At 38.5% G+C, this 21,574-nt stretch overlaps 4 protein-coding genes across 9 annotated transcripts; 3 read left to right on the plus strand and 1 right to left on the minus strand.

Annotated features, from left to right (window-relative positions):
• The first annotated feature begins 1,964 nt into the window (after positions 1-1,964).
• On the plus strand, positions 1,965-4,334 carry spdya (speedy/RINGO cell cycle regulator family member A). 5 transcript variants are annotated; one of them, XM_056767060.1, is made up of 7 exons: positions 1,965-2,185; positions 2,413-2,653; positions 2,741-2,799; positions 2,910-2,995; positions 3,117-3,288; positions 3,368-3,686; positions 3,803-4,334. In XM_056767060.1, the coding sequence occupies exons 2-7, from the start codon at positions 2,449-2,451 to the stop codon at positions 3,859-3,861; spliced, it is 900 nt and encodes a 299-aa protein (XP_056623038.1). In that variant the 5' UTR covers positions 1,965-2,185; positions 2,413-2,448; the 3' UTR covers positions 3,862-4,334. The 5 variants fall into 5 exon arrangements, with proteins under 5 accessions (XP_056623038.1, XP_056623039.1, XP_056623036.1 ...); XM_056767061.1 differs by having other exon boundaries at positions 2,433-2,653; XM_056767058.1 differs by having other exon boundaries at positions 1,965-2,171.
• Positions 4,335-4,413: 79 nt separating this feature from the next.
• On the minus strand, positions 4,414-6,987 carry trmt61b (tRNA methyltransferase 61B). Of its 2 annotated transcripts, XM_056767057.1 has the most exons (7): positions 5,965-6,987; positions 5,799-5,901; positions 5,464-5,654; positions 5,202-5,293; positions 4,918-5,108; positions 4,737-4,802; positions 4,414-4,520 (listed from the first exon to the last, which is right to left on the minus strand). In XM_056767057.1, the coding sequence occupies exons 1-7, from the start codon at positions 6,676-6,678 to the stop codon at positions 4,486-4,488; spliced, it is 1,392 nt and encodes a 463-aa protein (XP_056623035.1). In that variant the 5' UTR covers positions 6,679-6,987; the 3' UTR covers positions 4,414-4,485. The 2 variants fall into 2 exon arrangements, with proteins under 2 accessions (XP_056623035.1, XP_056623033.1); XM_056767055.1 differs by lacking the exon at positions 4,414-4,520 and having other exon boundaries at positions 4,542-4,802.
• Positions 6,988-7,428: 441 nt separating this feature from the next.
• On the plus strand, positions 7,429-15,542 carry wdr43 (WD repeat domain 43). Its single transcript, XM_056768736.1, has 18 exons — positions 7,429-7,658; positions 8,465-8,599; positions 8,928-9,049; positions 10,935-11,055; positions 11,150-11,268; positions 11,891-11,993; positions 12,082-12,146; positions 12,258-12,420; positions 12,552-12,638; positions 12,765-12,893; positions 13,001-13,144; positions 13,614-13,700; positions 13,781-13,812; positions 13,898-13,961; positions 14,131-14,244; positions 14,323-14,392; positions 14,552-14,610; positions 14,699-15,542. Exons 1-18 carry the CDS (start codon positions 7,458-7,460, stop codon positions 14,828-14,830), a joined length of 1,947 nt encoding a protein of 648 aa, XP_056624714.1. The 5' UTR covers positions 7,429-7,457; the 3' UTR covers positions 14,831-15,542.
• A 1,165-nt stretch (positions 15,543-16,707) lies between these two features.
• On the plus strand, positions 16,708-20,164 carry gjb10 (gap junction protein beta 10). Its single transcript, XM_056768839.1, has 2 exons — positions 16,708-16,803; positions 18,014-20,164. The coding sequence occupies exon 2, from the start codon at positions 18,058-18,060 to the stop codon at positions 18,856-18,858; it is 801 nt and encodes a 266-aa protein (XP_056624817.1). The 5' UTR covers positions 16,708-16,803; positions 18,014-18,057; the 3' UTR covers positions 18,859-20,164.
• Positions 20,165-21,574: the final 1,410 nt, after the last annotated feature.

Consider the following 21,574-nt stretch of genomic DNA (forward strand, 5'->3'; position numbering starts at 1 on the left):
TGTAAGTGAGTAGATGGCACTTTAAATTCTGTGTTCAGGTCGGTACACACAGCCCCACCCAAGCCCTGCCTGGGGAAGAGTGCAAAATGGTTTCCAAACAACATTTCTGCATTCGCCATTTTCATAAGTTTAGTCAACAAATTCACATGTATTGCGCTGCCCACAGAGAAGCTTATACAGCGACATTATTTATGACACTGGTAACAGACAATTGTGCTTATCAACATCATGGGGGAGCCGAGAGCAAAGTTCAATAGTGTGGCTTTAAATTCCTTTTTAATTTAAGTCTAGTCCTGGCCTTATCTAAGCCCTTTCTGAGAAACTGCCCAATAGAGTGTAGAAAAAGCTGACCTTAGCTCTGTGAAAATGTTTGATACCTCGGTTAACAGCATCGGCACTCTAAAAGACTTGAGTAGACATTAACTTCAACTGTTTTCTTAACTGTTAAAAAAATGGTCACAGAGAACCACGACGATAAACTGACATGCAAAAGAGATGGACAAATAGAGAACCAGAGAGACAGACAAGTAGAAAGATTATAAAGGTCACTTTGTGAAAAGTTTGACTTAAACTGAAATCTTACCCGATTTAAAGGCATTATGTCACCTATCACTCAGTTTGGACTGCTTATCCTTTTCTCAGGTAAGTTAGAAGAACTAAACATTGATCTCTGATTTGCATTTACTAAAAATATTCATTTTATTTAACAAGTGTTTACTGTTTTTGTGGTTCAGCTCTTGTCGGGTGTAGTGGCATTCCTAATGAGATGCACTGGAAAAGCATGCTGGATAGAAAGGAGATGATCTTTCCTGAACAACTCGGGAGTATTGAAGTATATTATTGGGCAATCCAATGCTATACATACTATAAATATGAAGTAACTCTTTTAAATTGAAAACACATAACTGATCTGAGGCTTAATAACGCTGTATTTTTTCCTTTTCTTTCTGCCCTCAGAAGTCTGAAACAAATGTGATTTTGTGCTGGGTTTGCAAGCAGACAATTCATGAGATGCAGAGCCTTGTTCTCCGTGAAATTAAGAAGGTAGACTCAGCAATAAACACTTTCTATGTGATCTGCCCGACCTATACTTGAACAGTTTTGGGTCAAACGTATAGCTTCAGAAATGTGTTTTTTCGATTTACATGGAAATTCTTTAATCATTAATATAACAAATTATGTTTTTCTATAGGAAATAAAGGCAGTCTGCCTTCACATGCATCTCTTTGAAAACCTCTGCAAGCAACATGCAAAAAAATACCAATACCTGATCATGCACTTACTGTTCCACGGCAATAGCAGGAACACATGTAAGCATTTGAAAGTGTGTAAATGAATCTCATTGCTTTGAAAGTGTGTAAATGAATCTCATTGCTTTGAAAGTGTGTAAATGAATCTCATTGCTTTGAAAGTGTGTAAATGAATCTCATTGCTTTGTAATAATAAACACGATTGCATTATCGCATTTGCATATTTTAATACACCAGAAGTAGCCTGTTTGCTTTATTGGATTTTGTGCTATAAGAGATCTCTGTATACATTCAAAAACAATATTTGAATGAGAAAAGATGTATATTTGTTGTGAGCAAAAGTATAGGCATTTGTATTTCCAATCCCTTATCTCTCATAAGTTGTCAGAAGCATTGAATTGAACAAATAAAAAAGGCTGCAAAGTACTCTAATGTATCTTTGTTTTTTTCATCATTTGTTTTAACTTAATGCTTTAAACGGATAAAGATAATTCTACATGCATAAATATGATAATGGTAAATATGAAATAACAAATGTATAGGCCTAAGTCAAATGAAGAATCACACTGTGAATTAATTGCAAAAAAAATCTGCATGATAACACACGAATGACCGCGATATACATAAATAAACAATTAAATACGTATCACGATCTGTCCTTTAAGAAAATGTGACCACGTGACTGCTGAAACTATTTCCGCGCCTCTTGCGAGGAAGCAGTTGCGCGTGCGCGCTCTCGTAAACAGCGTGACCTCCAGTTTGAGAGATTTAAAACATTTTTTTGTTAGTTTGTGAAAAATTGTTATTAATATTTAAAACAACAGAGTTACTTCTTGCCTACATTGGTGGTCCCACTTATCTGAGAGCGCATGTCATCATGCACGCGTCGTCATTAGGTTAGCCGCGGGATTTTAAACTGAGGTAAAAAAGTACAGGTACAAAGTCACATTCCGCTACAAATAATCATAGTCAAATAAAATGGCTTATATATTATGTTTGCTTAAAGGTTTGTTATGTGGTAATTTTGATCTTTCTTAATGTTATTTAATTTAAACACTGTTAAATTGAAATTATCAGCGGTCTACAAACAAACGAGCTGTAAAGATGACGTCATTCTCACTAAAGTAAATTAAAAAGACTTACCTTTAATACTTCATTTTAGTGACTGATCTATCATCCTAGCTGATCTTTGAGAAACATGATAAAACTCAGCCGACCATGGGCCGAATCCGCCCCGTCTGGACCGGCAAACAGCCTGCAGATCCGGCGCGGCCCGCGGAGAACTAAACCGAACCAAGCGTGTCGAAACCAGGCAGACGCCTCTCAGCAACAGCGCAGACAGACGCAGGGTCCGACCTTGCTGATCCAAAGGCGGGAGATGGCCGCTTTCTTTAGAATGTTCGGTAGGTTTAGATTAATAACTGCTCATGAGTCCAATCTCAAAATTGAATGTTAATGTCTTTGTTTCCTTCAATTTGCTGGATACGCAGATGATGATCTCATACAGGATTTTCTGTGGCTGGATTGCTGCTGCAAACTTTCTGACAAGGTACGAAGTAATCTGGTGTTTTAATACATTGTTTATCAGGTTATGTTTTTCATTTTACAAACATCTATTTGTGTCTGTTTTTTAAACCTAGTGTTTGTAAATTGTTCTAGTATTTGCTGGCTATGGCGTTTGTGTACTTCAGGAGGGCTCATTTCAGTATCAGTGAATACAACAGAATGAACTTCTTCGTTGCCCTGTGAGTTTATGGTTCTGTACAAGTGGATGTTTTGAAGGTGTCAATATTTAACGTTTTCGATAGGTGTCCGGCATCAGTTTATTCTGTCTTAGGGTGTGAGTGCTGCTTTTCCCTTCTCTAGTTATCTGGCAAACACCATGGAAGAGGATGAGGAGGAGCCCAAGTATGAGATCTTCCCCTGGGCTCTGGGAAAGAGCTGGAGGAAACATTTCCCACAGTTCCTGAAGCAAAAAGACCAACTGTGGACACGCATAGAGTACCGAGCTGCGGTCAGCAGAAGATGCTGTGAGGAGGTACAGTATGCTGTTCCCCTATGTTGCGGGTTTTACAAGGTAGCTCCTAAATTCTTTTATCTTTTTTAATGGTGTTTAGCTTATTTTAAATCTGCAGGTGATGGCTATCGTGCCATCTCATTTCATCTGGCAGCGGGAGCGTGCAGAGCATCACAGTGGTGCTCAGAGACCATACAGAAACCGGGCAAAGATCCTTATACCCCGTGGACCCTCTGCTTCTCCAGAACCTTGTTCTCTCTGTGCCAAGACCACCGCTCATCCTCTGCCACGACCATCATCTGCTGGAGCACGTTCTGCATCTGTGCCCCTGGAGACCACCCCACATAAGTACCAAGCTTCACGCAGGCCCAGTAAACTGATCAAGGCTCCGCACACATGTAGCCTCACAAACATAGCAGGTGAGTGTGTCTGCTGCCATCTAGTGGTGCAGAGTTGTATGGCCTACACCAGTGCATAGTTCATTGTGAGCTCCAATTTTTCACGTTTCCCTTACTTTAATTCTATGCATATTCAGGTAATGTGAACAATGAGAGATGTCGAGATCGTTCGATGGACTGGATCAGTGAAGAGTAGATCAACTGCATAACATCAAATATATTCTGTGCCTGTTTACTATTTTGATTATATCAGAGTCACCTTGGCTGAGGGGCAGAACAACATGCTTCTAAATTGATTTATAAAGCCAGTTTATAAGAAATATAAAGCATGAGATTGAATGGGGTTATGGTCATGTACATTTGTCATTCATGTAAGATCATTAGAATATGTAGAAATCCTTTCGCTCAAAGTGAAGGTTCATTCATGTATTTTAATGTATAGTCTTCATCAATATTTATTTGTTGTACAGAATACTTTTCTACATCTCTGGATTTCTCAGTCACAACTCTAATATTCAGAGGGAGAGTCCTGGATGTGCTTGTAAATTGAATGTTTATAGCTGGCGTGTTAGTTCTTGAAGCAATGCATGTGCTTTAATGCATGTCTTAATGAAATAAGTATAACATCTAAATGAGCAAAAATAAATTAATACAGGTATATGAAATCTATTTCATTGGTGAAGTCATTATGTAGAGACACCTTTTGCTTTTTATGTTGCAGTTGAAACGCTCAAAGAAGAAAAATGTATTGAAGCAAACATTTTATTGCAAAAGTTCTTTGATAAAGCATATGGGGCACAGTGTTGGATGATCTTGGCTTCTATTTAAAGATCTTTCGTAATTTTACAAGGAACGCTGAAAAGAAGTGCAATTTTAAAATCAGACATATCAACCAAATGCGTAATACATTTATTTACACAAATTGCTACAACTGTTACACATCCATATTGAGCTATCTACAAAGCAAATCTAAAAAGATAGTGTTCATATTCAGCTAAAATAATATAATACGGCTGCTAAAGTACTTGTTTCAGTATTGTAAAGCATTATTTATGCTCTTTAGTATCTCACCTGTATGGCTAGTCTGTTCAGGATGCGGCCGTGCAATGTATGGGACATCCCCAAATGGTGTCAGATCTTACACACAGGCAAAAACATGATTATTATATTTTTCCATGATTCCAACAAGGCTAAGAACATTGTTTCTATGCAGTTAAAATACAGAAACACTAAACATGTCAGAAATCTTTACCTTCTGTGTCTTCACTGGGTTCAGATTCATCATCCTCTTCACAGGGGGATTTTCGTCTGTTAAATGTGCCATCTTTTTTGAGTGAGGGGGCCACAAGCCAATCCCTGTACTGAACCTCAATAATGCGTTCACACACCAGTGGAAGAGCAGAGCATCGCAGACCCTCCATTAGATCAATGACCTGCGTGATACTGGTACCAAACGTACAAAATTATTACATCAATGCTTCCATTTTAAACAAATTAAAATGTTGTTTGGTGTGAGCATAGAGGTGAGAGTATTACTTTGCTTGATAAACAGCACACACAGATCCAGAATGGAGGTGTGGAACCACAGCAGGTAAAGCTAAATGGGGATTAATCATATCCAGGGCAACCTAATACAAACATGAAAAATCAAACTCGGATACATTCTTGTATGAAACCTTTATTAATATGACAAGACCCAATAACTCCTCTTAGCATCCCTGAACTAACCATGACTGACTTTCAAAATCAATATTTCATTCTGATATAGAAAAATCATGAAAAGCTTGTGGTTTCTTACGGAGTTAAAACCTCTCCCAGACAGAAGAGAACCAGCAGATATGAGGTCTCCATGGTAAAACTGGACATTATCAGGCCATTCTTCTCCTTGCCGAATGCTCCATGAAGAGCGCCAACGCTGGTAGTTCAATACAGCACGTCTGTGATGGTCCTCCCTTACCTCCATACTCAAGACACTTCCCTTACAACCCACTGATGACAAACACAGACATGTTCAGAGTGAACAACTACATTAGCATGCCTGTATATATAACTACATATGCAGGAAAATACTGATTGCAAATGATCTGGTAATCACTCGACTCTGTAAATAAACACCCAAAAGAAACTACACACCTGCCCTGGACAAGAAAAGGCTCATAGCTCCAGATCCAGAGCCTGATTCGAGGACACAATCTCCTTCAGTGACGTCCATCATGTTCAACATTGCACTTGCATCCTGCCAAAAAAAAATTGTGAGTGTCTGTGTCTGCACACAGTTGTGATCTTGTTGTTTTCTTACCTTAGGATATGTAATAGCTGGCCCTCTCTTCATGAAGAGAGTAAATTCCTCTAGACTGGGTCGTCGAATGAGAATTGGGATCCCCATTGAAGTGTGTAAAATCCTTCCAGCAGGATGCCCCTCAATGTCATCATGAGCTATTAGTCCCCAGTTGCTATGGATCTTCAGGCCCTCCTTGAGCAGGAACATTTTCCGGAACTCCATTCGCCTATTTCGACGATATTCGGCAAGCAGATTTTCTCCAAAGCATATTAGCTTTTCCCCAGACACACATGCATGTGCTGTTGGCTGTTCATGAGAAGCTGCCTCATCTATCTCCAGCCTCTCCTTTTCACGGTTCTGTTTCACATCATTTTCTGTGTTGCTCTCTAGACGTTCCACCTCTGAGTTTCTCTTGTCTCTCAGATCCCAAACCTCCTGACTCAAAGTGTCTTCAGGTAGCAGCTGACTCACTCTCTCCAGTGGGGACAAAGGTCTACGCCTCCCCAACAAAGAAGCTCTATGAGAGAACGATGGGGAGTTGAAGGCAGGTGTCAGTGTTTCGTCTGAGCTTATACTGTCTCCCTTGGAATCGTCAGGGTCAGATACAAAGCTCCTCAGTCCACAAAGAAATGGTTTAACTTGAACCACATTATGTCTTTCAAAACAAGTGAAACACACTCTAGAAAATTTACGGGTCACGACTAAGAGACCCAAATTCAGTCCGAATGTCATAGTTTATAGCCTTGTAGTTTACATTAACTCTAGGATTGAATATCTTTTTAGATTGCAGTTCTAGCCAACATGATTATTTCTACGCTAAATGTACGTTAGACGTAGCAACGGCGCTGTGTTTCAGTACTAACTTTGCGTAGAACGATTAAGTTCAAAACCACCTCGATTAATTACGAGTAATCAGACAAATTATCGCGTAAGAATACACTTATCTTTTGTTATCTTGTAAAGACCTGCAAAAATACAGACCAGCCGTGAAGTACAGCATGACTCTGACAGGGCGGCGCCATGATGGAAAGGAACCGTTCTGACGTCACTGACGTACGTAATTCTACCTGATCGTAAACAACTGAAAAACATTTTTTTATGTTTTATCTCTATTTATACAACCACTACAGGGCGATATGATTGTATGTATGTCATTATTTGTTTCTATAAATTATGTATGTTTCACAATTGTTCAGATTCACCTAAATATTTTGCTTCAATCTTGACGTAATTATTGTAAACATAATTATTGACATAATTATTGTGAAGACTTATCTACTGTCCAAGTTCAAAGTACTGTCCAACTAATAAGCGCAACACAGGCATGACTTTTAGCCAAAAACTTCCTTATTTGCTCGTCATTGGTTAATAACTGTTATGGCATGCCCACGGCCCCAGCGGGGGCCAATTGTCGTCTTTCCAGCGCCTGTGCATGGTGCGCATGCGCGCTCTGCTTAGGCATTCTCACACGTGTTTCCTTTGGAGCAGACGGACGCACGCGGAATGGTAAGATGGCGGCGGATGGAGGCCGATCTGCGTTACCCTGCGCCTTCAGTCCAAAATCACGACAGTTCCTCGCCTTGTGCGCACAAGACGGACGACTGCGAATCTGGAATACAGACAGTAAAACCCTACAACAGGAATACGTGCCTTCCGCGCATCTCAGCGCAGCCTGTACGTGCGTGACATGGGGACCGTGCCGAGCGTCTCAGGTACCGTACAGTATTTGGGGGGCATCGGGTGGATGCGGCCTGTTAAACTGTAGTTTACCATCACAGCGTCTTCAGCTTTAGCTGTGTCGGTATTATTCCCGATTTAGGTCCCAAACTGAGACCGGGTCGTGCAGGAATATACACTCCGGGTGCTTTAGAACTGTGTTAGCGGTGTTCGCTGCGCACATGTTGTGTGTGGGCACATGTTCAGACACAGGCCGCGGCACTCACAAATCCAGCACGAAACTTCACGTTAAACTGTTAAAACTGATCCCATAAGTTCGTTTGGATGTGACATGGTCCAAAAACATTAGGTTAGTTATTTGTGGGTAATAACGCGGGTTAGTGAGTAACGTTAGTCGATAGGGCCTAAAGAAATAGTTCTGTATAAAATATTGTTTCAACAGCTCAAAAACATGACAGCAAGTTTGTGTTAGTATGTTAAATTGTTTTTGTGTGTTAGTAATTTCTATACCGAATCTTGGTTGAGTTAACACATGGTCACATGGCTGCACAACATGTTAAAGCGAACTTCAGTTGTCGCAAAATCAAGTGTCTTGTCAGATCATAAGCGTCAACCTGATCTACATATTCGAGAAAAAACGTTACATTCTTTCAAAAGTTGCTAATAAATCTTTGAATGGTCTTGTCCGGTATTGGAAATGATGCTCTTGGTAATTAATGTATTGTTCCATGTACAGATTATCTATCACGTTGATGCATTTTGATAAGATTTGTGTACCTTGCTTAAAGAAAGGAGGTATCTTGTATAATTATAAACAGGTGTGTGTCTATGTGTGTGTTAGGAGGTGCCACAGAAGAAGAGGAGGAAATGTGACAACCGATCATCACCTGAGCAGTCGGATCTGTTGGCACTTGGCACTGCTGCTGGGTCCATTCTCATCTACAGCACAGTAAAGGGAGATCTGCATTGCACTCTGGTAAGAATTATTTCCAGCTTTTTGTTTGAAGCAATTAATTAAGATTTTACCTTAATCTTGTGTCTTAAAAAATTGGCCATGTATACTTGACTGTTTGCTAAAAATGTCACATTAACAATATAAAAACACTCTTCAAGTTGTCAGTAAAACTCTCGCCCTTAGGTATTCTAATTCTTATACATTATTTCATATTTGCCAAAACCGTTGTTCTTTGCTTAAACTATTTTCTTTGGAGCATTTTGTATTTCAAGAACTGGCTGTTGCTGTGGCCTGTGATAGCTGTGAGTGGTTTATGATCACAGGTCAAATAATGTTGATGTTTTGTCAGGATGGAGGGCACAGTGGGCCTGTGAACTGTGTTCAGTGGCATCCAGATGATTCTGTGTTGTACAGTGGCTCAGACGACACACACATAGCCGAGTGGGACCTGCAGACAGGAAAAGTTCGTTGGTGAGTTATGCAATCTGGAGTTTTTATTTCTTTTAAAAAGACACAATTTTTCTTAGATTGAATGTTATGTATTCCTAAAAAAACGTCTCAAGACAGTTCCTAAATACTTTTTCTCTAGATTGATCTTAGATTACAAATTCTCAAAACAAACTTTCGTTAATTTCATTTTAAAGTTTAGATAGCCTCACAGTTGTCATTCATATCAAAATATGTTTTATTCACATTTGGTTGTTTCACATGTGACCTATTGTATTGAGCCAGATTAGAAATTTTGGCTGTTAACTTGTCATTGAGGAATATTTAAATTGATATAAGGTGTAGCTGCCTTATTAAAAACGGAATAATTTTAACTTTTAGCGGGTCACAAATAGGGATGCAAAAATAGAGCTCATCCACGGTTCAATACGTACCTCAGTTTTTTTACCCTCTGTTTCGGTTCTGATGACTTGGCACATTAAAGTGTTTTTTATTATTCTATGCTTATGTGACAACAACAGTAAAAAGTTAAGGAAAAATTATTTTATTGCAATTCTCTTTATTTTACTTATTATCTTTAAGCAGAAGTAAAATACGTGTAAAGATTTACCCTGCAGCTCACAGCAGTACTTGGTTTACTGTTCATCGAGGTTTTGCGCATCAAAGTATTTAAAAGTATGTAATGCAAACTTACACCTGCTGTTATGTAAAAAGACAAATGTGAGGTGTTTCACACTGCAAACTCCAGCGCTCAATGGGAAAGGCCAAAGATAATATATATTAACACTGTGCCAGTGCAATTACAATAAATTTGAAGAAATACAATGCTAAACAACCTTCCATAGGCGCTCTTGCTATGAAATAAACTTCTGTCTGAAACACCGCTGAGAGACGGGACCTTCGTTTAACGGATTTTGATGTGGCACTGTAGACGCTCTCTCTGGATGGGCTGGGAGCAACGCGAACATGCTGCTTTTGTATGCAGTGTGAAACACCTGCTGAATTCATTCTTGATGTGCCAAATTCTGACATTATCAAAGGTACAACAGCCATACAATAAAACCGCTAGGTTCTTGTGCTTCCGATGGCCAGCCTGCATCTTTTTGTCAGGACTCAATAGCACTTTGCTTCTCGTTTTGCAGGCATCCTCACCGCCTGACCATCACTCGCCATTACATATCTACTCGTGGGGATCAGTCTTTCTCTCTCAGCCCGCAGACATACAGTCAAACACAGACAGAACCAGTTCAGAATAATAATTTAAATGCAAAACCGCGTATTGAACTGTGGAGGTCGAATCGAACGGTTCAATTTTATATTTAGAATTGTTGCATCCCTAGTCACAAATGTTATGACGTCGTAACAAGCAAAAAAGTATCATAATAGATATACGATATTACTAAAATACTGTTTTGATAGATATTTATAGTGCGCTGTTAACTCATGAGCAGCCAAGTGTACTCATTGACAAAGCATGTCATTATATTCTTATGAAAAATGAAAATGTTCTCAAAAAATATTTGAGAACTTCATAAGAATTGATAGAGATTCACACTTAGGAATCTTTTTAGCAGACTTCCTGTAATTTATCTTATGAAGAATCTTATATTTTGTCTTAACGGGATAAATCTCAATTCTGTCATCTACTCGCACTTAATTTCCCTACTATGGCAGTAATGGGATACGAGCTCGGTTTGGTTACTGACATTTGTCCAAATATCTTGCTTTGTGTTTAGCATGACAAAGACATTTATACAGGTCTGGTACAATCTGAGGTTAAGTAAACGATTACCGTTTTCATTTTTGGGTGAACTGTCCCTTTAAGAACAGGAAAATCTACAATGGAATGGTTGTCTCGGTGGTGGGTTGTGTATCTCATTTACAAACTCGAAACCATTTGTGTGTTCAGCAAATGGAAGGCGGACCGATCTGCCATCACTTCCCTGTGCGTGAGTCCAGATGGGAAGCTGCTGCTTTCTGCGGGAATGACCATCAAGATGTGGAACCTGGAGACTAAGGAAGTGTACAGAGTGAGTCTGGATTCTGACATCCCTCTATTCTGTCATTATTCTAATGAAGGCAAAGGTTCGATTAAACAATGAAATAATTTCCCCCAATTTACAGAAGTTCACAGGTCACTCCACCACGGTAACGACCCTATGCTTCGCCACAACAAGACCCCCAGACAGCAACGGACTGTACTTCCTGTCAGGGGCAGCTCATGATAGGCTCATGAGTGTGTGGTATGTAACTGTGTTTTTAACAATTTACAGTATTTTGAGCAAATCTTTGGCAAGATGGAGCTCTCACAGTGGTCCTAGATGGGTTTGTGCTGGGACATAAAACTATAAACAAACTTTAGATTTGTTTAAAAGCTTTTGCTTTAAGCTTTAGATGCGTTTCATAAAATGGGTCATCTTCAGAAACAAGCCACTGTGGTACACAATGCATGTATAAAATGTTGTCAAAACTGTCTTATTCAGGAACTGGTAATACACTTTGGCACAAGGGATTAATACATTGCGTTTTTCCTGGAAGTATGCAACCTGCTTGTAATTTTTTGGCGCAAATTTATTCATCCTCATGTCATTTCAAACCTGTATGACTTTTTTCTGCAGAACAAAAAATAAGATACTTTGACGAACGTAACCAAAACACAGAGGATACCCATTCACTTCTATTTAATGGACAGAAAACCAATGCAAGTGAATGGGTACCACTGCTGTTTGGTCTTCTCTTGTGTTCTCCAGAAGAAGAAAAGTGATGACAGAATTTTCATTTTTGCGCGCTTTGCCTTTCAGCCGATCGGCATTGAGCTGTCAATAGACAGACACTGATGGTTTTTGGGGTTCCTTTGCTTCTCAGGCAGGTGCGGTCTGACGGAAAAGACAAGAACTCTGTGGTTTCTTTTACTCTGACAGATGAACCCCAGCATATAGACCTTCAGACATCAAGCAGCAAAGATGAGGTGAGAATTCCATGAGCTATTTCGTGCTTGTGGTATAACACCGTATCGGAGTACGTGTTTTAAAGGGATCTGTGTTTTGTCAAATCAGGCTGTGAGGTTATCAGTGGTGTGTAAAGACGGTTCACTTCATCTCTTTGAGCACTTTCTGAATGGGTGAGTCTGTCCGTTCATGTTTAGAATGAATCCCTGTTTATTCAGTGTGAATGCATGATTTCTTCGAAACAGCTCAGACCAATGACATGTTGCTCTCTCTTTCTCTCTCAGACCGTGTAAGAAGCCGCTATCACCGGCATGTTCACTTCAGGTGTCCACCACAAAGGGAGACTCACCTGTACCTGTGCCTCTACTTGCTGCAACTCTGTGCGCGGACCGACAGAACTTAATGCTTGCATATGGACATCACCTCCAGCCTGTCATAGAGAAAACAGTAAGTGTCACAGTCTCACAGAAACAAGCTGACAATCTGTTTCTTTATTTGTCTATCATGTTGCTGGATTGTTCAAAGTTACATAATGCAAGCAGATATCTGTTATGCTAATGTACTTTCTCTGTCTACAGCCATTTAACACATCGGAGAGACACGTGTGCTTGAACCGTGATGTTCAGGCTACACTTTCCATCTCTGTAGACACAGCTGTCTCCAAGGTAACAATCTTTTTCATGTTTTTTTTAAACGTAACTTGACATTTTCCGTTTCGTCCTGTGGTTTTGATTTTAAGTGTTTGTTTAAATTTCATAGTAACTCATATTCATTTGAACATCTTTTTTTAGGTGAGGACACCGGTTATTAATGAACAAAAGAGCAAGGTTTTAATACCGGGACTTCCAGGGCACAAGGCACCAATTAAATTAACACCAAACGAATCACAAAAGAGGAAAAACGGACAGAGTACCACTGAGGTAATAGTCAATACTGTATCCAGCATGTCATTAAATTGCAAAAAACATATTGAGAATTAAGCTTTGAATTTTAAAGATATGATTTGATAAATGTTATCTCTCAATAGATGTCTATAGAGGAGCGGTTGGAGCAGATTGAGTTGAGCATCGGAGGGAAGGGTGCTGGTAAAGGGGCGGCTTCCCTGCAGACGGACAGTTTCGCTGTGTTGCTTGTACAGGGCCTAGAAAGCAAAGATGAGAAGATCCTTAATGTAGGTTGTCTTATTGGAAACGTTATTATTCTTAACTCATCATTTTCATGATCACTATGACCCACATTAGTTTTATCAATATTTTAAATTACCTTTTATTTTATGTTTTTGTGTTAATTTGAAAGTTTTAGCAATTTCGTTATATACTTTTATATACTTTTTATAATTTATTGGTTTATTTTTTTATGCCGTATAAGAACATTTGTTTATGCTGTATAAGAACATTTATTTGTTTTTGTTTATTATAATTTTAGTGCTTTAAACTTGCGTTACATTTTTTGTCGACATTATTCCTTTTGTTAAGCTTTTCCAAAAATTTGTATTTTATTTCAATAAACAGGAATGTTTTAAAGGTTTTAATTTAATAATCTAAAATAACCATGCTATGACCTTTAATATGCGAAGCTCATCATTGACATTTGCCGTTCGTCTGTAGATGTTCTCATTCTGATTTAATTCATTCTAACAGAAAATATTTCAAACCAAAAAAGAAACTTTGATCAAGAACACTGTTGCCCGGATACCACCTCCAGCAGTCCTGCCATTGGTGGAAGAGGTTTGTGGTGTCCCTGATTATCTTAATATCCGATAGGTGTTGATGATTTTTAATCTGGTGTATTTTATGTTATTCCTCAGTTGTCCAGAAGACTGCAGGGACATCCCTTTGCGTAAGTAAATATTCTTTTATTTTCGTGTATCATAAAATGAAAGCATTTCATTTTGTATTAAAGAATTCCGTTTCTTTTTCTGCAGGGCACTGCTTATAGTTCAGTGGTTTAAGGCTGTACTTACACAACATACATCATACTTGTCTTCAGTAAGTATTAGTACACATCTATCATGACACTTGATAATTTGTACTGTTGTACAGGGACCTATTCTACCAGTATTCTGTGCTAAGTGTTAAGTTGTATGTATACAATAGAATCTAATATATTGGAATTGATTCGGTTTTGACACCAGTTAATGTTTTTTGTTTCACATAGCTGCCTGATTTGGTGTCTCAGTTGGGGTCAGTCTACCACATGATCGAGAGCAGAGTGAAGTTATATCATCAGATCACCAGACTCCACGGCAAACTGTACCTGCTCATGTCCCAGGTAAGCTTTTTAAATAAACGGATTTAGCACATCCAATGGTTGTACGTGCACGTTTAAATGAATACTTTTCTTCTTTAGGTGGCAGCAAGCAACAGTGCTAACAAAGTTGGTGAGGTCGATCACACAGCAAAGCTTGTTTATGAAGAGGGTAAGATGCTTGTGTTTTTTAATGAACAGAAACCGTTTTATATCAGCTTTTAACATGGACGTAATAAACGTAACCTGTTGTTTTTGAGGTTTTGTATTAGATGTTTTTGAAAAATGAAGGAGAATCATCTAAAATGTTCTAAGTGTTTATTCTCTGCAGAGTCTTCAGATGAGGATGAAGGTTCAGGAGATGAAGGACGTCCTGAGGATGACTCTGATGTAAGACATACGGCATGCTATTTTCTGGTGTGTTTAAAAATGTAATGTGGGATTTTGGGCTTGTCCTCATTACGAGTTGTTCTTTCAGGACTGGGATGAGGACGAGGCAGCGATGGAAGTGACAGAGGACAAAGAGAACCATGTAGAGGAGGAAGATATGAACGATGATTCAAAAGCTAATGGCGATTCAGATATGGACCCTGAAAGTGAAGAGGAATAGTATCCAATCAGGCTGCAGGATGCAAAATGGACCCTTGCATTTATATATGCTTTCATTTTATTTTCCATTATTTTGAATTTTATTGTGACAAAACGGAAGGTTGTTTTATAGAAATGCTTCGACTATTGCGGCCTGGACTTGGGGTTGTCTTATTCAAAATGGTCACAAAGGTTGTAACACCTGACCCAGACTGAGAGCCCCACATGCAGAGAATGCACATGTATTTTAGGTCCATTCAGGTCACGGTTCCTTCGACTTGAAACTGCCTCTGATTTGTGTCCCACCAATTATGGAATTCCATGTGATTCCCAAACCAACCCCATCATCCGATCATTTCACATCCCTGAAACTGACTGATGTCTTTGTGGTTTGTCCATATGATGACATCGTGAAAGGACTTTCCTGATTATGTCCATCACTGTCCTCTGCTCACAATCTTTAAGTAATCGCTGTTTTTTTGCCCTCTGTCATGGTCATTTCTTATGTTTGGTTTCCTTTGTCCTGTGTGATATCATGTGAGGGTTTTTTTACATCCATTGCAGGCATGATTACAATGTGAACTTCCAGTGAAAACGAAAACAACATCCCAGAGGCGTGTACGTTTGTTAATTATACAGTGGTTGCAATGAGTGTCAACCAAAACTTTACATGCAAACAATATATCACCAACTGTTGTACAGTTTAAGTGAAATTAAATACCATTTTGTTCTCATATCGTGTTTTTCTTTAATGCACTTAGGAATGAGTGAATGAGACATTTCGTTTATTCCTAACTTTAAATATTTAGAGCTAGAATGTAGTTTGTTACTGTATTTTAACTGGATTAGACGTGCAAAAGTAATGGGTAAAATATTAGGGAAGTAATGCATGCATGTAAAAGGTTTCCCCAAATATGAAAATTTTCTCTCGGTAGCCTTTGATGTATAAATTAAATCATAGTTTTATTTAGTGATGAACTATAGCAACAAACTGTGAGGTATTCAATTTTAAGGCGACCAACACTAGCCCCTTGACTTCGATGGTGTGGACACAAAACCATTGAGAAAATTCTGAATAACCCCTTTAATGGCAATACGGTTATTAATGTAAGATACTGTGGATAAACTATTATATAAATACATTTTTATCAAACATTTATGATATGCTGAGTTATTCATACCATTTTTGTGGCCAAAAAGCCCGTTTCAGAACAACATACAGCCATTGTTTTTATACTCAGGGATGGATTTTATTACTGACCGGGGCCCTTAATTACCATGAGCCCGAGGATGCTGAGGGCTTCACGGTTAATCCATCCAGTTTGGTACATAAAACCCAACAAGAATGAAAACGTGTATCTATATTTAATATTCTGCATTTTCTGAATCTTTAGCGTGATGATGTTATCTAGTTTTATGTGTCACGGGGCATGTTATGGTGAGAAATATTATGTATTTATTTGTGTGATGCATTAAATACGAGTATATTTTACAGTTTATTAAAGACGTGTTTCATACGACGCTTTGTCGCTAATATTAGATGTCTATTGTCCGCTATTTTTTTTAGCGTAGAGCAAGGATTTGATGCAAAAAGGTTTTATTATTCATCTTGACTTTCACTTTATAAACTGTGAATGCGCAGCTAAGGGAAAGAACTGAAAAATTGTGGATGGTGGCCCTTTGAGGTAACTGGCCCCTTCGCCCTATGAAGTCATAATCCGCCCCTGTCTATGCTGGTTACAGTATAAATTTGACTCATTCACTGTACCTGCAGGTGACAGTATTTACTTATGAGCCGACTTATTAAAACTTTCATGAACAAAATGTATAGAACCACTAGGTGGCGACAATATGTACATTTTCCACACGTGTCACAGTTGTGGTTGAAGCTGGCAGCTCGCGCGACTCCGCCTGCATCTCATCGCAGTTCCCTCACAGAACAACAAGAGAATCACGGTGCTCCCAATCCACTGTAAAACTTTGCGTTCGCGGTCTGTAAGTATACACTTAATAAGCTTTCTCTTTCTTTTCACCATTTCGTAATACATACAAGACACTTTTATGTAGACATTTGCTCAGCCTTTACGTATTTACACATTTTGAAAGGTCTACTTCGAAGAATGGTTTGGATTATATAGACATCATTGAAATGTTTGAATTTAATGTCATCACGCAATTCACATCGTTCGTATTTATGCTTCTAAATATAACTTGTAAATTATAAACTTTAACGTTAGTTATAAAAATCGAATATCGTTACGTTATCTCTATAATCTTAAACATTTACATGCTGAATACCTCAAAATAAAATGTAACTTTTCATCGAGGTCGTGTAGCCTAATTTACCTTTGTAAAACCAAAACGACATAAATAAGTTTATTATAAGTGTAAAGAAAGAAATGACGTTGTGATTTGTGTCAGTCGGCATTGACAGCATGACAGTACAGAACACTGCGTTGTAAGTTAGTTACGGATTTTACATAGCTACAAAACAGAAAAATGCCTTATTTGTTCATATTTAACAGATGAATGTATGTTTTCTTCTTGCCGTTAACTTAACATGTGACCTTGATTCTATGCAATGACAGAAAAAAACTAGGCCTAATTTGCATAGTTTATTTTGCATGTTTTAAATGGCAGTAGCCATTTTGTTTTCTTGTGTTGTAATGTAACCTGTTAAAAGTATTGAAATAACTTTTTTACAATTCATCTGACATATTTATAAAAGATTAAAAACACCCAAAAATCTCACCAGAGCCTGCGGGACACAGCTGAACAAAGTAAAGGAAGTTTAAGAACAGCATCTTTGACTTTAAAACCTACGTTTTAAAACCTTTGTGTAAAAATCTGAAAGTATTTAAACATGTGAAAGCGCTTAAACATACTGTAGCAAGAGTGTGTTTATATGTATATTATATTAATGTCTACTTTTAGGTCGAAAATGTATTTTGACCATACGTACTAACTCATTGTGTAATAAGGATGGGTTGGGTATTGAGCGAAAAGAGCTTATAATGTCAAAAAGGGATATTTGTGTTAAAAACAATCTAGTAGGGTGAGGCCATTTAAACCATTGACAGCTAAGGGTTTATAGGACATGTTTTGTATGATGTCTTTAAAATCAGTGTAACATTTCAGGTGTTTCTTGTTTGAGTTCTTTTGTCTAACATTCCATGTGCCCCTCCTCTGCTCTTTTTGTTTTCAGGTGAGCGGTATTCAGATGAGACACCCTGAGAGATCACAGTCGCCATGAATTGGGCTTTTCTTCAGGGTCTCCTCAGTGGGGTCAACAAGTACTCCACTGTGTTTGGCCGTGTGTGGCTGTCCGTAGTCTTCCTCTTCAGGGTCATGGTCTTCGTTGTTGCCGCCGAGAAGGTGTGGGGTGACGACCAGAAGGACTTCACGTGTAACACGGCTCAGCCTGGGTGCCATAACGTGTGTTACGATCACTTTTTCCCAGTGTCCCACATACGCCTGTGGGCGCTGCAGCTCATCTTCGTCACCTGCCCATCTTTACTCGTGGTGCTGCACGTGGCATACCGTGAGGAACGAGAGCGAAAGAATCGCCTGAAGTTTGGCGAAAACTGTCAACGGCTGTACGAAAACACCGGAAAGAAGCGCGGTGGACTTTGGTGGACGTACGTCCTCACGCTGGTATTTAAGATGGGTGTGGATGCAACCTTTGTGTACCTGGTCTACCACATCTATGAGGGCTATGACTTCCCTTCATTGGTAAAATGCTCTGAGGTTCCCTGCCCTAACGTGGTCGACTGCTTCATCTCAAGGCCAACAGAGAAAAGGATCTTCACCATCTTCATGGTGTTGACAAGTCTGTTGTGCATCCTGCTTTCCCTCTGTGAGATTGTCTACTTGGTGGGCAAACGTTTATTTGAATGCATCAGGAGGCTGCAGGGGTCAAGCCAGAAACACAAGGCAAAGTCCATCTCTGAGATGAGAGGCTCAAATGCTCTTTTGGTATCAAACTGCAAGAAACTGACCTCCACAGCTCAGCCAGCCCCAGCATACAGTGTGATCATCTCATCACCATAACTGGGATGTTTGGCTTCATGTTCACTTTGAACTGAAACACTGATTCAGCAGACAGTTTGCAGTGGAGGGAACTGCTTATTTTATATCCACTGGATCTTTCGAATGGTTTTTATATTTTGGAAAGTTGTGGCCTTATATGCAAAAATGTGAGGGAATCAAAGTGCGGATTCAAAGTCATGACTAAAGCAAGTTGGTGCATGATTTAGGTGGGGCATCGGTTATGCCAAGTTCCAGTAACTTGGACACCAACAGGCAGTTGGTTCTTTTATTCAACAACAAACAACTTGTATGCGTAAAATCAAAAACATGTTAATTACATTAATTACAACTTACACTTACTTGCAAAACATGACCTTTTTGTGTTGCTAAAGCACACGTGCCTTCACCTCTTAATAACGATGTAATGGACATTTAAAAATGAAAACAGGAACAGGCCAGGATGACTAAACACTTGCAACACATAGTCAATTAAATGTAACACATTTAATTACATTTATTTGCATGAAATAATGCCTCAAATATATGCATTCCTACAACTGTTTCGTCACCTACATTTTCTGCCCTAATTTTGCTTCCCGTTGAATGTAAATTTTATTTTTACATTTAAGCGGTTTACAGTTTAAGCTGTATTTGTGTAGGTATTTTATATGGTCAATTTTTCTTATTACTTTTTAATTAGACAAAAATCTTTTCTTTTTTGATCAGGTTTTTGTACTGTATATAAGGTGGTGTATGTGTGCCTTGTCCATGATGTTTCCAAACAGTGGTGCCCAAAACAAGGTTTTATGTCTTCCAGCAATACGCAGTATTTAAGCGTTCAGGAATTTATTGACAAAGATTTGGTGCTGCCAGACGATCAAATTTAGGATGCAAACCTTAACAAGGTTTATGATTTCCCAACATAAACCTGTGCAATATGATTCCTGAACTTCCACACCTTAAAAACCTGCATCCGTTGCTACTGTCATGTCAGTTTTTACTGTAACTGTTTTCATGTCAGACAAACAGGTTCAGACATTTGCAGTATTTAAGGCTTTAAGAATTTATTGACAAAGATTTGCTGCTGCCAGATGATCAAATTCAGGTGTATGTGTGTGTTAAACAGGGGGAGAGAGAGAGCGTGTTCTCGTTCACTGAAAAAACATGATTTGCTTTTTAAGGAAACATTCTGATGGGTTTAACTTCCTATGTTTGCTAGTTAACCTTTCAGCATGTTTTCCTTGTTACATGGAGTAATTTAAATGTGTTATTGCTGTTGGAGTTGTACTTTACATTTTGAGATTAAAGTCTGTTTTTTATTTTCTTACATTCTGGTGTTGGTTCTGTGATTGATTCTGTGATGACTGCATTTCGAGAGTAATACCATTAAAGTGTATCTTTGCTGTTTACAGATATGATTAGATTTTAGAAATCATCCATTCTGCATCAAAACTTGTTGTGCTGTGCGAGAATAAAAAAAGAACAAAGTATGAAAAGGAAGATAAATAGAATTTTGCGTGTTGTCATGGTGACAATTATTTTATTTTTATCTTGGCATCAGTCAAGACTTGATATGGAATGAGGAACCATTGAGTTGTATGCAATGTGCTTCTAGAACGACTTACCTTACTACTAGAAAAAAACCTTTACGTAAGTTCTCCTTTGCAAAGTTGTTGGTATGTGTGCGATTTTAAATGAGTACCATACCAGGGCTGTCTTGAGTGTTTTTTTGCCAGTTTCACAGTGGAATGACAAACCACTTTTACTCTTGGGGCTGTTTTGTAACAGGATTGTGTTTCAATTGTATTCCAGTTTCAATGTTCAGTATTTAGTTTACTTTTTATTACCTTCAGAACACCACTCAGGCAAAAAAATTCCTCCCTTATACAATATGAAACAGCCTGTCTGTTTTTCCATATCTTTGTACACTATGAACAGCAATGAAAGGGGTCTGTGCTTGGGTTCATGTTTTACAAAGTACGTTCTGGTTGAGTCACATTCTTGAGGTGTGGTAAACCTTTTCATCTTGAACACCATCTCACTCTCTCTCTCTCTCACTATGCTTTCTCTTTTTTTCATCAGCTACACCTTTGTACACCCTCTTAAAACTTTTTACTATACTATTCACTGACATGTAAAATGAAGGATTGGTGCTGTAGTTGGTGATGGGATCGTTAACTACTACTAAAATATATTGTTGCAGTGCTTCTTAAACCTTGTTTGTCCAAATGTTCTTTTTTCAGGAAGTGGAAAACTGATATATTAGAAAATATATAAATATTTGAAAGAACGTCAGCAACCAAACAGATCTCATGCTCCATTTACTCCCATAGAAGAAACAAATATGGCAATAAATGTGGGATGAGATATGTATGGTTACTGACATTCTACCAAAAATCTTTGTGTTCAGCAGAACAAAGAAATGCATACAGGTTTGGAACAACTGAGGGTGAGTAAATGATGATCCCTTTAAGAAGGTTTGTCATTTCCCAACATAAATCTGTCCGAATTGTTTATTCACAAACTGTAAAACTTTCCTGCAATACTTGCTTCCTTGTCAGACAAACAAGTTAAGACATACCTATTAACTAAATAATTAAAAACAGGCCACAGTAACTTTCCGAATGGCAGAGCACATTTAAAGGGATTCTTCACCCAAAAAATGTAATTCTGTCATTGTTTACTCACCTTCGAGTTGTTCCAAATCTGTATAGATTTCTTTATTCTGCTGAACACG

The sequence above is a fragment of the Triplophysa dalaica genome, chromosome 15 (genome assembly GCF_015846415.1).
Source record: "Triplophysa dalaica isolate WHDGS20190420 chromosome 15, ASM1584641v1, whole genome shotgun sequence".
Classification (NCBI taxonomy): Eukaryota; Metazoa; Chordata; class Actinopteri; order Cypriniformes; family Nemacheilidae; genus Triplophysa; species Triplophysa dalaica.